The sequence below is a fragment of the Acanthaster planci genome, linkage group LG07 (genome assembly GCF_054643075.1).
Source record: "Acanthaster planci isolate LZ-2023a linkage group LG07, COTS_SCS, whole genome shotgun sequence".
Taxonomy (NCBI): Eukaryota; Metazoa; Echinodermata; class Asteroidea; order Valvatida; family Acanthasteridae; genus Acanthaster; species Acanthaster planci.
This window is the reverse complement of record NC_141783.1, coordinates 1,447,100-1,464,720: the sequence shown is the minus strand read 5'-3', so window position 1 is coordinate 1,464,720 and position 17,621 is coordinate 1,447,100. Positions and strand designations below refer to the sequence as shown.

At 40.8% G+C, this 17,621-nt stretch overlaps 3 protein-coding genes across 3 annotated transcripts; 2 read left to right on the top strand and 1 right to left on the bottom strand.

The window, feature by feature from the left end:
* Positions 1 to 1,636: 1,636 nt before the first annotated feature.
* Positions 1,637 to 5,886, top strand: LOC110979734 (uncharacterized). The gene is made up of 4 exons (XM_022235781.2): positions 1,637 to 2,056; positions 3,199 to 3,379; positions 3,712 to 3,826; positions 3,974 to 5,886. Exons 1-4 carry the CDS (start codon positions 1,912 to 1,914, stop codon positions 4,169 to 4,171), a joined length of 639 nt encoding a protein of 212 aa, XP_022091473.2. The 5' UTR covers positions 1,637 to 1,911; the 3' UTR covers positions 4,172 to 5,886.
* A 518-nt stretch (positions 5,887 to 6,404) lies between these two features.
* On the top strand, positions 6,405 to 17,225 carry LOC110979733 (uncharacterized). Its single transcript, XM_022235780.2, has 4 exons — positions 6,405 to 6,600; positions 7,277 to 7,457; positions 16,483 to 16,597; positions 17,025 to 17,225. Exons 1-4 carry the CDS (start codon positions 6,405 to 6,407, stop codon positions 17,223 to 17,225), a joined length of 693 nt encoding a protein of 230 aa, XP_022091472.2.
* Positions 13,775 to 15,534, bottom strand: LOC147798515 (uncharacterized). The gene is made up of 2 exons (XM_087139027.1): positions 14,790 to 15,534; positions 13,775 to 14,452 (listed from the first exon to the last, which is right to left on the bottom strand). Exons 1-2 carry the CDS (start codon positions 15,387 to 15,389, stop codon positions 14,126 to 14,128), a joined length of 927 nt encoding a protein of 308 aa, XP_086995153.1. The 5' UTR covers positions 15,390 to 15,534; the 3' UTR covers positions 13,775 to 14,125.
* Positions 17,226 to 17,621: the final 396 nt, after the last annotated feature.

Genomic DNA, 17,621 nt, shown 5'->3' with positions numbered 1-17,621 from the left:
TTTGATGTCACCGACATGTCTCTTATTGGTTTGTATCTTCGGGTAAGTCGGCGTTTTTCTTGCATTTCTTCGATGCGTAGTCTGTTCACCTGCTCGATGTTTGGAAAGGGCAGTGAGTACAAATAGAAATGCAAAATTGTTTCCAATTTTCTTGGGTTGTGCTTCATGTAATTATAAGCACAACCAAGTGGAACATGGACGGTTACTTTAGAGGCAGAAAAATTACAGTTCCCACAAAAGTGATGAAGTATCCACTAAAATAATGACATGAACGACCAACGCCAAGGAATCGAGCCTTTTTAAACGTCGAGTTCATCGTTTGCAAGTTGTCGAAGAAGTAACTGACGAAATCACTGTTGAAAACTTGTACTCGGTTTGAGGATGGCTGTGGAAATAAACTCCCTGTAAAAAAATTATTCTTTCTGGCAATCTTTCATTTTGCAGAAAAAAATGAAAGAAGGCCATTTCCAACGATCTTCATTATAAAGATCATTTTCAACGATGCGTAAAGACGTATTTTTTGAGAATTGTCAGACGTGCCTGCAAGCTGCGGTGACATGACACGCGACGGTTCAGTGCGTGGCATCGCGTAACATTCGATTGAATATTAGATCATGCCTCAGACGATTTATTTCGGGTGCTATTCAAAACAAGACCCAGTAACCTTTTGAAATCGAAATACCTAGATTATTTTGGTTTTCTCGGAGGATTATATAGTATGCTGAAGCCCCATCAGGTTTGTTCACAGGCACATTTCTGTAGGTTTTGAGATAAGTGATCGACAGTTCAGGGCATCACCTTTTTCCGATATCCGTGACCCTAGTTGAAGTGCACCCTCAACGGCGAAAGAAAGATACGAAGAAGCAACTGAGTTTTTACTTGTATTCGGCGGGGATTGTAAATTTGGGAACCCTGTTCCTTCAATAGAACGGAGAGCTAACTTTTGAATTCACCTTGCTATGACTGACATCATGCTCAATAACTGTAGGGTTGATATTGTCAAAAAAAGGCAGGGCTTTGAGTTTTGAGGGAAATTTTGAGGGGAAACAGTGAGTGTTGAAACACATAACACATGGTGGATTCAAATGTGCATGGCTAGTTCATCAGTAAAGAAAGTCGCATTTTCTCACAATTTGCAAGTTGAAATTTCCCAAAATAGGGTCAGAGAAGTAAGGAAATTGTTGCTTTTGTTTTGGGGGGACTTTTACAGTTTAGTAAGATTAAAATGTCAAAAAACTGGGGGGTCCCCCAAGTATACAATCCCCCATTCGGCGTGCAGGCGAAAACCATACCGTACATGTACGTACATTCCAGCACGAATTCGTTGCGCGGACTCAGCGTGCCACGCGTGCTAGATGCGCATAAACTTGCGCGCCTATGCGGTGATCGACCAAGGACCGTCAATTTCATTTAAAACCACGCCCTCCTTTTGTTTCCGCTGGGAGCGGATTGGCCAAGCTGACTGTAATACATATCCGGATCCCCGTGTATTTGCAAATTCAAAGGGGGTGTTACTGGCCTTGAATAATTGAGCACGTTTTAAGCACCTTAAACATCATCGTTGGTCTCTTCATTTTCAGCAGTTGACTCGCCAGCTCAGCCGGCTGGACCGAAAAGTATCCCTCAGCAAGCCTGCCTTTTCACATTTGGATATATGTACGCATTTATGTTGTAAAGCCGAAAATCTCTACTCAAAATTTACTCACGCTTGGATTTCCCCGTCTATATTTGGCACCATGGGGAAAAACCAAGTTGAAAGTTCATCGTGTTGCGTAGGATAGGGCGAGGCGGATACATACATGCCCCTGTAATTACAATCCTAGCACAGTGTTTCTGCGGGTTAAAGGACTTGAAGTACACAAAACAAGTCGTTTTGTAGACCCAGAGAACAACCGACGAGCCATCAGCGAGATGGAGGAGCAAAGATTCATCGTGAGGGACACCTTGCCCTTGTTCTACAACGAGAAGATTAACTCCATCGAGTTGTGTATGGGCGACTTAAGTGAACTGGGTATGCGCAACAAAGTGGACATTTTGCTGATATCCGCACTGCCCGGTAGGTCTATAATAAAATTGTGGAAAAAGAGGAACAGTTTGCCTTATCAGTAAAGTGTAATTTGACAACTAGGATCAGACGCCATGAATGCGGTGGCACAACGATCGTTGACAGGTGGTAGGCCTGCGTACGTGTTCGTGACATGCCTTCTCGACCAATTCTAAAAATTAGGGGTCTAATTTTTTTTGGTATCCCTGTCACATCTGACGTGATTTTGTAAGTTCAGAACACTTTTCTAATTTCCACGAGTGATGAATTAATGCACATTACCTGCCAAGCAAATAGAATGGTTTGAAATTAATGTTCGAGATATTGCCATGTCAAAGTACACAGGTCAGGTGAAACAATTTTTGGACCCCGAATTCAGAGAATGACCCGTATTGTAATTTGCTGAAGAATGTGCGCAAATGCGGTACCCATGCACCTAATGGGATTAGCAAGGAAGGTAGAAACTAACTAACCTTAATTTCTGGTTCATTAACCCAGAGAATGGGTTCGTTTTAACCAGTGAATTAATGAACCAGAAATTATGTTTAACTTACATAATTGGCTTTAATTCCCAATTGGGTAGCTGCAGTTTTCACCCCCTGAGTCAAATTTTAACCCATGTATTTTTTTCAGTGAAGGGTCCACTACCAGCTACCATTGCTCCCACAAACTCTATGACTAACTGTTTTTACCCTGAACTGTTTTTACCGTGGCAACATTTTCGTGTTTTGACCTGAAAATAGAGGCCAGATGTCAATGAGAAAAATATATACCTCGTTGGTTAAAGACATCATATACAGTGCCAGTGATAAAGAAATGAAAGCATGAAACAAGTTCTTTTTAGGAAAAAAATACAAACTGCATTCTGGAGCTTCTCACATTCCTTAATTTAGGGTGGTTTTTTTAACCCACAGTTACAAAATTTAGTAATTGCATGTGTTTGCCGCCACACATTTGTTACAAAAATAATTGTTGTAAGTACACCCTTTATTCGGCGGATCGGCAATCTTTGTCAGTTACTCAAAATAATATCCGTGTAAAAGATATGTAGACAGTCCCTTTTCCCCACATGTAGAGGAAGTATTTTTATAAATAGACGTACTGATTCAAGTTCCAGACAAAAATCCATTTGGTTTGCCCCATTTCCCCCTTAGATGGCTATGACACCCCCGTGGGCACCGTGATGCACTCTTTGCGGAAGAACCTAAATGTGAGCGTGGCAGACCTGGCCCAGAACAAGGAGGCGGACAAGAGAGCCACGCACAAGTGTTGGTGGTCCAAGCCACTTGGCCGGACAGATGTGCCCTTCGATAGAATCATGTGTTACGAATCAGGGTAAGTATAGGATACCAATGGGCCCTGTATTTTCCATGTACTTTTATTTGTCTTGTGCACGGAGTTAAAGAAGTTTCCTCCAACGCAGCTTAGTGTGGTTGGAATTATGCTGAGGTACAGTAAAATTTCTGTTATCGCTTAAAAATCGGACGAAGATGAAAGACTGATCCCCAATGTTATTTAAGGTTTCCGAAATGCAGCGTTGAATGTCAGATGAAGCGAACTGAGGAATTTCAGTGCTTTCTCCCGGTGAGACATAATCCCCTGATGAAGTACGGAGACATACTTAACAAATGTTGACCTTGGTTATTATTGGTTTTTTTTTTGTACAGGCAGAGTCAGGCCGCTGCCACCGAGTTCACCAACACTACATTCAGCTGTCTGAAGGATATTTACAAGAAGCAAGACTTCAGACTTGTGGCTTCTCTTCTTAACACGGGACAACAGGTAAGAGCTATTACTGTAGACCTACCATGAGTCTGCTCATTATTGTACGTCAAAGATGTCACACATCATGCATGACGTGACTTTTTCCACCTGTTTGTAAAAGTATACCATCGTTTCAGTTTGTTGACTGGTTTGTTAACTTGTCAGAAAATGGACGAGGTTTTGATGCTAGAGGCCATAGTGGAAGCAGCTATTATTGCCATGCAGGACGGACTGAATCTACGCCAGCTCATGCTTTTCATCAACGCTGAGTACAAGGGTGAGGCGGACTACACACCGAAAGTGCGCAACTTCGAAGGGATCTGCGCCAAGTTTGAGGAATTGAGAGCGAGGCACACGGCGTAAAGTTAGAGGCGCGCTTTGTCGATGTCACTCGCGTTGATGACATGTCCAGTTGGAGTAATAATGGGCGTAAATACCAGGGGAGAATTAGGGGATATCCCCTACTGGGCAATGACTGGTACTCCCCTTTTTGATGAGAACCATTAACTGCGGGTGGTGTAGCCACGGTGGACCTAAGGGGCACGTGCCCCCCAAGTTCCCGGTGCCCCCAAGGTGCCCCCCCCTGAAAAAAACCGGAGGAATGGATATTGGACAAAGTTAATAAAAGCTTGCACCCCCACCAAAAAAAAACACCACTGAAAGCTGGTGCCTCCCACAAGATACTGGTGCCCCTTTGTGCCCCCCGCCACCAGTAAAATCCTAGCTACGCCCTTCGTCCGGGTGCATCTGTGAAAACGGAGAACAAACGAGCCAAAAACCGTCAAGCCAAACCTTTTCGTTTAAGGGTATAGAAGACTGTAGGTAGGCGAAGGAATATATACATGATGGTCCTATGATGTGTACGTTTATCAGAATGGATATTGCTCTCAAATGTAATAGGACACTCCTCCTGCAGGTTCTGGAATGTTCAGGGCAGAGCAGTTGGTCTTTGGATAATCCCTTGTTGGATTTACGCCCCTGTAGGCCTACATGAAGTAAAATCTTATAAAATATACTGTTGTCTGTTCTCTTGCTATGGACTGTCTATGTCTTTATAGCTTAGCCGTGGTATTTTGCCTTAGAGATTTCCGTCAATTATTTGCTTAATGGTGGATTAGCCATTAAATTCAGAGAACCCCCCCCGAAAAAAATGCAACCCAAAATTAACACTTTTTTCTCCATTTAATTTTTGATGACGCGTTGCGATCACCTTGCCATAGATTGAGTTGTGTTAAATATTAAAATATCTCCGCAACCCACTATCAGATTTAAATGAAGTTTCAGGTTTGGAGGGAAAGCATCCTTATCTTTATTTTGACACCCAAAGCAGTAATTTTTGACAATTAGTTTGGCGGGGAAATGAATGTTAATGTGTTACTTTGGGGCTGTAGTTTTTTTTTTAATTCATTTAGGGTTTTTTCGGGGGCGTGTCACCCTGTATAATATAGACCTGCCTTATTCCAGCGTTACTGCGAAAGACTTGAAGATCGACCAACTATTGCCGATAATAATGATGTGAATAATCTCCTTTGGTTCTTCCTTGCTTTGATCATATGCCTGAGTATGTAGGTTTTACGTCAGTAGTTGACACCCACAAAATAATAATCGATTGATTGATTTAATAGCCTTTTTTAATTCGAATAAAATGATTTTTCTCTGTACATCCGGAAACCTTTTGATAAGTACTGTGCTAATAAGAAAAACTTGTTACCTGATATATTGACTTGATAACTAACCAATAAAATGGAAATTATTCTGGAGTCGGCCATATTGCTGATATAAGATCGCAGATTTGTACATTCGGCCTATATATTTTTGCCATTGTTAATTTGCATCAAGTTGCTTTACATAAACTTATGCATGTAAAAGAAAAACAAATGTGCAGGTCGCTTTCATACTGCTGTTGCGTCTTTCTTTTTATTAGTTTTTATTTGACAGAGTTTCGGTACCAGATTCGTGTTCGTGTGATTGATAAAAATGAAATATTTTGAAGGGTTTCAAACATCAGAAACATTATTTATAATGGCATGAATAGTTGAAATGACTTGTAAGCAATAATAACCGATTCAATATGGAAAGTCTTTTTTGTAAAAAGTTGTTTTTTTTTTCAAACAAAAGGAGTTAGCTCACGCAACGTTAATAAATTTCACAATCCTATTACCCCAAACATAAATGAGCGCCCTCATCATGAAAGATTGGTGGGATGAAGGTAAACTTCCACGTATTCAAAGCGTGACGATGGATCTGTTGATGATTTGTGTACAAGTAATCCATGACCTCTTCATGAAGCATTTCTGAACAGCGTCATCACGTTAAGGAATTCGGTTGACAGTTTTGAGTGTTTTTAAAAAGTCAGTTGTTAGGGTGCTATAAACCAAAGGTCTGGAGATAAAAGTCCTGCCCGGTACCCGAAATCCCCCGTCAGTTTGTCCTCTGAACTTTAACGATTTACACTCCTCACATGGCGGGGAAAACCCAGGTTTAAAGTTCATTTTATGCAGAGAGAATTAGTGTATGCGTCATAACACCACATGTAAATATTTACACATTGTGCTACTTGTTTAGGAGAAACCATCAGAAAAGTTAAAGATTCATCATGGGAGCACGGACTTCACGTTCGAAGACCCAAATCGATCTGTCAGAAATCAGCAAGATGGAGGAGTTTATTGTCAAGGACACCATGGTCCTTTTCATAGACGGAAACGAGAAGTCTATCGAGTTGTGTGTGGGCGATATGAGTAAAATGGGCACGCGTAACAAGGTGGACATTTTGATGTTGTCCTGCCTTCCGGGTAAGTCTATAGATATAAAGGGCTGTTCTGGCAGATGTACAACAATATAATAAGAATATAAATGTAAGACTTGTACAGGCCTTTTTAAGCATTGATGTCAAGTTGCACGAAGATATCAACTTGCGATGCTTCTAAAGTGATAGCAGGCAGGAACACATGGTTGTTCCGACTTAATCACTTAGCTTACAGGGGTCCATCGAACAATGGCGAACTTTAATTTCATACATAACTTGTGAATCTTGTCAACACTGTACTGAACACATTTGGCCAAATATACCTAAGTAATTATAAGCTACACCACTGTATTGAACACCGGTAAGATTAAGGTATCTATAGACCAATCCGATTAGACGCCATAACTGCGGTGACACTACATTCACACGCACATTCCTCAGCGTGACGCGCGCGTACATTTGGCAAATCACGACATCCTATTGGTCGAAGAGGCATGCAACGCGCGCGTACCACCTGTCCACGAGGGTTGTGCCACCGCAATAATGGATTCTAATTCTGGTGGTCGAATTACACTTTAGTTGGGGAAACTTGCATTCTTAAAACCCCTTGGAAAGAGTCCTGCCGTCTGCGCTTAGTGTTTCTGCCGAATGACGTTTTTGAGCAGCATAAATCTTAAATATGGATAGGAAAGTAATGATTCTGCTGTTCCTTTATCATCAAGGACGCTATGACACACCCAAGGGCACCGTCGTACACTCTCTGCAGACGAACCTCGGAGTGAACTTAGCAGACCTGGCGAAGGACAAAGAAGTAGACAGGAGAGACACATGCAAGTGCTGGTTGTCCAAGAATCTCGACCAGATTTACCTCCCCTTCGACAGAGTCTTGTGCTACGAATCAGGGTGAACAAAGAAAAGAAAAAATATATAATGCTAATTTAATATGAACTTGCGAACTGCATGCATAGGGGAAGGAGAAGATTGAAAAATTGGATGAATAATGTACTTCGACATACGTTTTGAAAGAAAAACCCTCAGCCAAGCCTCAGGTGCAGTTATTTTGGACCTTCCCATAGCGGGTTGTACCATATCAGATTTTTTACAATCTGGGATGAATGTAAAGACACTCCTTCAAACGCAGACCAGCCCCTCTCTAGAGTACTGAAGTGGATACACAATGTGTGGGAAAGCCATTAGCACCCAAACCAGCGCATGAACCAACAGGCGCACGCACTCCGTTCGGTGTACGGCACTTCCTGGTTTACCTGACGTCACACTTCCCTATTGAGCACATCAATGGAAATGCGTACGGTACATTTTAGGCTCAGTGACCTGTCTATCAAAAAATTGGCGCTCCGCCAGAGTGGTATACTACGGAGCCTCTAAAGGGACATAAAATTATGAGATTTTTTTTTATTTCGTTCCCTCGAAATAATATTTCGTTCCCTTGAAATATTATTTCGTTCCCTCGAATTATTATTTCGTTCCCTCGAAATCATTTCGTTCCCTCGAAATATTATTTCGTTCCCTCGAAATGTTATTTCGTTCCCTCGAAATATTATTTCGTTCCCTCGAAAACATTTCGTTCCCTCGAAATGTTATTTCGTTCCTTCGAAATAATATTTCGTTCCCTCGAAAAACAAGATTTCGTTCCCTCGAATTATTGCATTTCGTTCCCTCGAAATAATGATTGCGTTCATTCGAAATAATGATTTCGTTCACTCGAAATATCTGTAGCATTTTCTTTGTACTGCCGTGGCAAATCGAATCGATGTTCCTGGAAAAAGCGGCAATACGTCCAAGGTAAGTGATGAAACCTTATACATTTAGCATTCCTCACTGAACAGCGTTTTCAAAGCTCCTCGCTGAAACTTGTACAATGTATAAATTTTGCAGTGCCGCATTAAAGTGGTGTAGCCATAGAGGTGGTGTTATCAGGTAGGTGGTGTACCCATAGACTTCTTTGGGTGTACCACAGTTTGCTCTTCGGTGTTTTTCGGTAAACAACCCTTTGCACGTGCTGTGCATGTCGACTTGCAGTTCAGCCTACAGATAAATGGCTGTTGTAATGATAGGCTGAATATATGAAGTGGAGGAAAGTTGGGTTCGCTATTTTGCTTTATAAGAATGTCAACTCGCTGGGTTTTTTTTTCGTTAATTTGAAAAGTTTGTGTAGTGTCCTATTTACCAAACTTGCTGCTTTGTTTGTCTTCCAATTCAACAACTTCTAGATTTTCTAATTTGTAAGTGACAAGTTGTATTTTGTTCCCAAACAAGGCATGAACGAAAAACTGCGTTTATTTTTGAAGAAACGAGGCATGGATGAGGAAACAATCAAACGAATGGAAGAAGATAAGGTAATGCATTTTTGAATTTATAGTTATGTCTGGCCCAGCTTCTTCCATACTGTCAACAAAACGAGACAAGACTTGACACAAAGGTATTTTAGATGGTTTTTGCATCGGGGAGAAGATACGGTATTTAAGTATAAGTTTTGGGACTTCCCGATGTTTTTCTAGCACTGTATGCTCAGTGCTTTAAGAGAACTTGTGAAAAAACCGCAAGTGTGCTTGGTTGGGATTTGAACTCAAGACCTTCTGCTTACTAGTGCAGACTTCTTAACCACTCCACCACCGAGCTTGCCGATGTCAATTAGCCGGTTCAAGTCAAATATACAGTGGGTACCGCAACAATTGTTATTTGTTGGGATTTGAACTCAAGACCTTCTGCTTACTAGTGCAGACTTCTTAACCACTCCACCACCGAGCTTGCCGATGTCAATTAGCCGGTTCAAGTCAAATATACAGTGGGTACCGCAACAATTGTTATTTTTAGATGGTTTTTGTATCGGGGAGAAGATATTAATTATAAGATCGGAGTCTCACGTCTGCAAACACAATTTTCATTAATGAAATGTGGCTTATATCTGAGGCAGAGAAAGGAATAGGTCTGGAATGATTTTGAGCCAATAGATGGCACGGGGTATTGTTGGATCAGGGAAAAGACCAGCCATCCGGCTGACTGAATTTATACCCCCAACGAATTAATTACATCAAAATACACTTCATTTATAGGGCCAATATGGATGCTTTAATACGACACCAGCTACGAATGTAAGAGATGCATTGTCCGATTTCAGCAAGAATTTATGCTGAAAACTTGATCTTAAAGTGTAATTGATAATTTTGTAAGATTGCATAAGTTATAAGCTTCTAAATGATGTCTAGCGCAGAAAAATCGACCGAGGGGAATTTATTAATGAATTTGGGTCAAATTTTGATTTTTGAAATATGTCAAAAATTGCAATTAGACAAAAATCAATTAATAACTTCCAGTTGGTGGATTTTTCGAGCTATGCCTCATTTAAAGATTATAACATAGGCAATCCAGCAAATTTGTCAATTCAACTTTAAAATCCATTTCTCGGCATATTCGAGCTGAAATGGGACACTGCATCTTCTTTTATGAGTTGATGTTTATTTTTTTTTTCTATGCAGATAGATACCGATGTTGTCGGTATAATGGACGGTTCCGCACTGGAGAAGTATATTCCCAAGTATGGGGATAGAGTGGCTGTGGCGGCTCTCGTCAAAGCAAGCACAGATACAGAGTCTACTGCGTCATCGAGCACCTGTGACGAAATTGGAGGGAAAAGGTCGAGTCTTATTGAAAGGCTAAAAAGGAAAGTCAAGAAAGGAGGGGCGGAACATGACTCCAGATCGAGAAGTCAGCAAGGGAACCAAAACGCAAAGAAAAAATCAAGACGTGTGGAAATTGGTTGGTTGGATTATGATGAGTCCACACAAGGCTACAAGCAAGTGAAGGCGCCATCTGGTGGCGGTACCAGGCATGAAGCATTTCAAGTTGACCAAACTCTAGACAATATCGGAAAGCAGGTGAAGGGGTGGTTTTTTCCTTCTGGAAAAAACAGACGTGGTAAACTTTCAGAATACAACTACTTCATAACAGACGCGTCCCATGTTGCTTTAGATGGAAGTACCACGGTGGAAGAGATGTATCAATCTCAAAAGTGTAAAATGCTGAGGCTGTACCTTGCCACCAAGCGCATTCGAGCGTGTTCTTCATCAACTGATAGCGAGGAAAACCAAGACGATTCTGCCATCTCCAAAAATCCCTTGAGGGAATGCTCACCGCGGGTTAAACGACGAAAGAACCTGCAAGGTCAGTCGAAGAAGTCCACTCTTGATGTGGAAGATGGTGCAGGATCCACTCTTGATTCACAACAGCATGGCAAGTCAACTGATGACGTGGAGCAACTCACTGATAGCACCGATAGCACCATATACGACGCTGGCGTCCTGAAAGAAGGTACTGAAATCATTCCGACAGTCTTCGGTAGTTCACCTGACCCCGAAATAGCGTTTGGTCGGTCAATCGCTGGACCTTCAACCTTTGAGCAGTTAGAAGAAACGGTCGTTTATGACACCTTTGACCTGGACACAAACAGTCTGACAAACCTGGTTTTCCCCAGTATTGACGAAAGTCGTGATCATCAACCAACTGATCTTACAGTTTCCACTCCAGATCTTCCGTCACCACATAATTCACCTCGATCACCAACTCCACCAGCAGGTGAGGTCAAAGCGACAGCCGTCACCATACGTCGATCTTGTATTCTACAAGACATGACGGCTGTATTTATGGATCCAGCTATTGTAGAAGTGCCTATCAGGGTGCAGTTTGTAGATGAAGCCGGAGCAGACAATCAGGGCTTGTCACGGGAAGCCTATTCCGCCTTTTGGAAGGAGTTCTTTATGTCTTACACGTGCGGAGAAGAGGAAAGGGTTCCGTCGATATTCTCTGACTATGATACGGACGAATGGCAAGCTGTAGGGAGGATCCTTCTCAAGGGCTACAAGGATACTGGCGTCTACCCACTTAAGTTGTCCTATGCTTTCTCAGTGGCTTTAATCAACGGTGAACATTCCGTGACTCCTACTTGTCTCATGGAATCCTTGAGAATGTATCTCTGTGACGCAGACCGACAATTGGTAGACAAAGTTCTGCGCGGCGAAGATCTGGATGAGGATGAGCAGGACGATTACCTTGATCTGTTGTCTCGAGTTAATTGTCACTCGGTCCCATCGGGCGATGAAGTCAAACCGATGTTTATTAAGATCGCACGAAAAGAACTGATTCAGGAGCCGAAATTTGCCCTTGATGCCATGGCCACCTCTGCAAGAGCAAAATTGGAACGTCTTCTGCCCAATCCAGATGCCATACGCCAGATGTACGACAGCAAGAAGCCAACAACACGCAATGTTATCAGGCTCCTTGATGCAAATCCATCAAACAGTGAGGAAGCAGCGGTTTTGTCATACCTAAAGCAGTTTATCAGAGGACTTGACGCCCCTATGCTCAAGCAGTTTCTTCGTCATGTCACAGGGGCTGAAATACTTTGCACACAGTCCATCTCAGTTACATTCAATAGAATGAGGGGACTTGGTAGGGCACCCCAGGCTCACACATGTGGGCCTGTGCTTGAGATCCCTTCCACCTGTATGGCAGCTACCAAGAATTGCGAAAGGAGTTCATATGCATCCTGGAGAGCAACTATCTCAAGATGGACATAATATAAAGGCAACAACCATAGACCAAGCCGCGCACTGGTATTTCTGTTACTTTGAGTTAGTTTAAAAATGACAATTCATCTGAAAAAGTTTGCTGTTTTCCTGTTGTAAATTCAAAACTTGTTTTGTTTAAAAGTTTTTAATATTTTTTAGAAGATGCCTTTTTCTGATTTATGGTACATAGTCTGTGGACGTCTATATTTCTTTTACAGTGTAACTGTAGAAAGGTGACAAACATGCTGAGCTACACAAGTTAATATGGATTCCAATACATGTAGTATCATTACGATTTCCAACAAAGAAGCTATTAATTAAATTAAGGAAACCCAAGTCTAATTTCATTTTTGGCGCATGTGAAGAATGTTTCGTGAAAAAAGTAAATTGCAAGAAGACTATACATGCTTTTAATATTAAGCAGCTGTTCTGTCACGTGCTGATGAAGCAAATCATCAATAAACATTTTATCATTATTTCTTGTATACTTTAATTTAGCTTCTCTACAAGTGTATTTTTATTTGATCAAAGTAAATTTGAAGATGACCATAATGTCGTGTTTTCATTTTATTTCATAATATTCTGACCAGTAAGTTGCAAAAACAGCTGTTATTCTGTTCTTACAAACTCTTAAAGAAAAAGTATACTATATATCTCCAGTTTTCTAACTTATAGTTCAATTTGTTTACAACATAGAAAAAATATGTTAAACCCAAATTCTACTATTTTGATTTCACATTGTACACCAGTACACAAAATTCTGCCCAGAAGGTTAAAAGTGTGAGCATTTAGGAAGCGAATATACATGCCAGTTGTTTTATTGTTGTAACTTTTGTGTTAATTCTGTATTGAAACAGAAATTGAAATGGACATTTAATTGTAGTTATTGTTTAATTGGACTTCTTTGGTCTGCAATTTGGTTTTAATTTAAAAATGGTACATGGATGACCGAAATCTGTAGAGGATATTCTAGCCATTAAGTTTACAAAGTTTGAGTAAACATGAACCAGTGTTGTTCCAATGGCAAATTTATGCAGAAATCGTCATTTCCAAGTTTTTATTTGTTTTTTTTCATTTTGGTTTTGCTTCCCAACTTACACAAGGAGGACATGAAGAACAATTTGCCATGTTCGTTTCCTTTATGCTGTAATTTGATCACGATCAGTGAGTTGAAAATTGGAGCAAGAAACAATGTTACTAAAATTGGTGCTATAATTATGTGATAACTTCTCAAAAACAGTGTGCTGGTTCTGTTGTCATTTTATAGGTTTGAAAGGCTTCAGCATTCTTAATTATGTTGATTAGTTAATGTTAACTATAATTGTGTGGCATTATTGATATTTGAGCTTGATGATTACCGATAATTACATCGTTCCTAGTTGGCCATTGTATTTTTTGTCAGAGTGATGTTCATTACACTCTTGTGGAATTTCAACTACAATTTCGATATGAGCATTTCACAAATATCTTTGCAATTTACTTGTGATTAATGTGCAATGACATCGCAAATGTTATTGCAAATATTTGGAAAGATATTTGCGATATGCAATTTCCCTCCAGGACCACCATTTTCAATGCCACCATACTATCCCAGAAATGCATCTAAAACCAATTTTCAACAAAGTAATGGAACATTGCTTGTACATGGGCAAAGTCAACATAGCACCACCGTTTGGTTTATGTATATACACTACTCTTTCGTTCAAGGATCAACAAAGTATAAGTGTAACTAATGATTTTTTACTACAAGTGCAAGATCAAAATTTTTGTTCTCTTGTAAAATCGACCCAAAATATGTTTAAGAATGATTGCCAACTTCAAGAAATATTTATCTGAATCGGTTCGTATGTTTATCCAATGCATCCGCAGTGTGCATTAACAGTTTTGACAATATTGGCATGCGATAAGAATGGTTGTACAGAGACACTTTGAACATCCAAAAAAGACGTTTGAAGCATGTAGGAGTGTTGATTAAGTTAGGAAGAGTTACATCATTGTGAGGATCTCTGGCCTTATTTCAATGTACAAGTCCAAAGCCGACTCCGAGTTTTGGGGAAATTGATACCGATTGTCACTGATCAAACGACAGCACATTTCATACACATCCATGTCACATGGAACCTTGGATCTGAATGCACATTCGTCTTGACATGCTTGAATGTTTCTTTCCGACGTCGGACACAAGTAGTCAATGGTGCCGTACAGTTCAGGCATGTAGTACATCATATTAGGGCGACCACTTGGCGAATGGGCATTCCTGGATGGCCGGATGAGGTGTTGATTCCAGGTTGCGATTGTATCATCAAGATCATCCTGTAAAAACATATAAGTAAATTAATATAAATTTCTGTTACACCGCCACGGCCAGTTCATAATTGCGAAAGGGAGCAAGGAATAAATCAGCTTACGGCTACATGTATTGTCTTATACTGTAGTTGTTTTGCCTTGAACCGTGTGAAGTAGGAAGGCTTTTTGCGACAAATTGAACTGTGAAACTATCAGGGCCACTGAACATAGGCTTACTTTGGGTTATGATAAATATGTCAGCCTTTCAGTCCTGTTGGATCAATGCTAACTTTTTTCAGATTGCAATTAGTTTCAATTTCCTTGTTAAGTGATGCATCAACTTGGAATATCTTCCAACACGTACCTGAATTAGATGCATGAAACAGAACCGTACCAAATTCACATCTAAGAAGTCTCCGCTGAAATGACCATCGTCAAGCATTTGCTGGAAGAAGCATATCCAGTAGTCTGTGCACTCCCGTCTGAGGAATGACCACAAATACTCGATGCGCTGGTTGGCTGTACTTGGTCCTTCCAAGTAGCTGGAGTCACCTGCCATGGCGTCATTGTCCTCCATTCGTAAGAATCTCTGCATGTCACGCACGTATGCGTTTTCAGTACCAGAATCGCCACGCAGGATTCGTGGACAACCAGCTCGAGATTTCACTGCTTCTACGAAGTAGCCTCCAATAAACTTTGGGTCAGAGTTGGTGTAATATGCATTCATCCACACAACGTGCCTCGAGAATCCATCCACACACCCGTTGATGCATATTCCATATTTTTTTAGTTTGTCATAACCATCCAAATGCCGCAGATAGTTGGGTCCCTTCGATGAGTAAGATCGGCGAAGTAGCCTCCTCTTGCGTCTTTGGGCATTCCCTTCTGGGTCCAACACTGCAAGGATGATACGGACATCCTCCACTTTGCAGTGCAGATGATGTAAAAGGCATTTCTCATGCATCCATCTGTACCCGTGCAGTTTTCCCGACGTTTATATTTGTTCATGAATAAAGTCAACCACATCCCTAATGTCACTGTAGTTTTTCCTCCTGAAAAGTCCAATTTCTCTATAGCCGCAGTGACAAGACACCGTGCTCAATTGCAAGTATTCGGACAATGTCTCGGTACTGCAAACCGATTTCAAAGTATATCTTAATCGCCTCACGAATATCATCTGTGACCATTTTTACCTCTTCTTTAGGTCTTGACCTGTTAATTGAACAGAATAGATTGGAGTAAGCACTGATCTGCAGCACATAGAAAGAATTGCTAGATAGGGACTTAGGTAAATTTCGCGACGTGTTGTGTGCAAAGCTTTGCAACATCCGTAAATGTGGCTACCCAAAATGTACACATCATTGTACAAGTTACAGCGAGACAATGGTGCTTCGGAAACACTGTTCGTTGAGGAATGCCGATTACTATAAGGTTTCATTGCTTACCTTGAAGGTATTTCAGCTTTTTCCTGGAACACCAAGTCGATGTGCCACGACAGTATCAAAGAAAATGGCCCAGATATTTCGAATGAACGAAATCATTATTTCGAGGGAACGAAATGCAATATTTCGAGGGAACGCAATAATGTTTCGAGGGAACGCAATAATATTTCGAGGGAACGAAATAATATTTCGAGGGAACGAAATGATTTCGAGGGAACGCAATAACATTTCGAGGGAACGCAATAATATTTCGAGGGTACGCAATGATTTCGAGGGAACGAATTAATAATTCGAGGGAACGAAATAATAATTCGAGGGAACGAAATAAAAAAAAATCTCATAATTTCATGTCCCTTTAGCGGCTCCGTAGTATACTCGATTTTTACGGAAGAGTTGAAAACAAACTCTCATTTATAGGCACGGCTCAAGAAAAAAACGCACTGTGGCGATATTATACAAATGGGGGGGGGGGGGAGTTCGCTCCCAGTTCTTTTAGGATTAAGCGTATCGAACTAAAAAGGAGATCATTACTTTTCCTAATCAACAATTTGCTTCAAGTTTTTTCATGTGCCGTACAAAGTATACAAACCCTTTTCTGAATATGTTTCTCCAAAGGGACCATAAACCAAATGCCACTGATCTAGCAAGCACTGTTTTCAAGTGTCTGAAGGATATCTTCATGGAGCAAGAGTGTAAGATCGCAACTTCTCTGCTCAACACAGGACGACAGGTAGGACACCCATCTTCTTTCTAATCTTAAAAGACTGGATGAGGAGAATTGACACCAACAATACCCCCGACCGAAGACAAAGGACATGATCAACATCCGCTATTTATTCTCATTCATAAATGTTTTTCTGTCGGAAGGGGGGAAACAGACCTTCGCTGGGGGGTGTACCCCCCCCCTCCGTCCATCCTGGCCAAACAATTGCTATCGTCACTTTTCTTACATGTTTTAGTTGCTTGCTCGTGGGAGCAGGGGGCGATCCCTCTGACTAGTCTGAGCTTTTTAACCTAAAACATAAAAAAAAAATTATTTCGCTTGAATTTATGTTTTCGAGGCATGGGTTTTACTCGCTTATTTTCTTACTTTGTGACTTTGTCCCATGTATGGTAACTTACTTAGTTGTAGTTCATACTGAGCTTGTTTCTTTCAGAATGTGGGTGAAGTTGAAATGCTTGAGATCCTTGTGGAAGCAGCGATTCTTGCCATGGGGGACGGGCTGAATCTAACACAGATGATGGTGTTCATCAACGGGAAATACAAGGCCGAGGGAAAGTGCGAGCCACAGACGCGCAACTTCAAAGAAATTTGCGCCAAATTTGATCGGTTGAAATCCAAACATACCGTCGAATGAGTCCTATAGCCTCTGATGTCATGTATATGATGTATAAAGCCAAATGTGATTCTGTCTAAATGAACGGTGAAATATATCGCAGAAAGAAAAAATATCGGTTTTTTTAACTTCGACAAATAGCATTAGAAGACATGACGTGCGAGACACCGTAAACATAGGTCTTTGTTAACAGAATCCTAAGTTAGTGACACAAGACTTCAATGGAGGCATGTATATGTGAGGATATTTTATATAAACATATAGAGCCTAACATTTATCGCATGAGATGCAGATATACATGCCACTAATCACATCCAGTTTACTGAGATCTGTACTATGTGCTTTTAGCATGTAGCTGCCTGTTAATGTTGACCAATGTCACTTATTTGTATAGGGGCTATCTGTGATCGGTACACC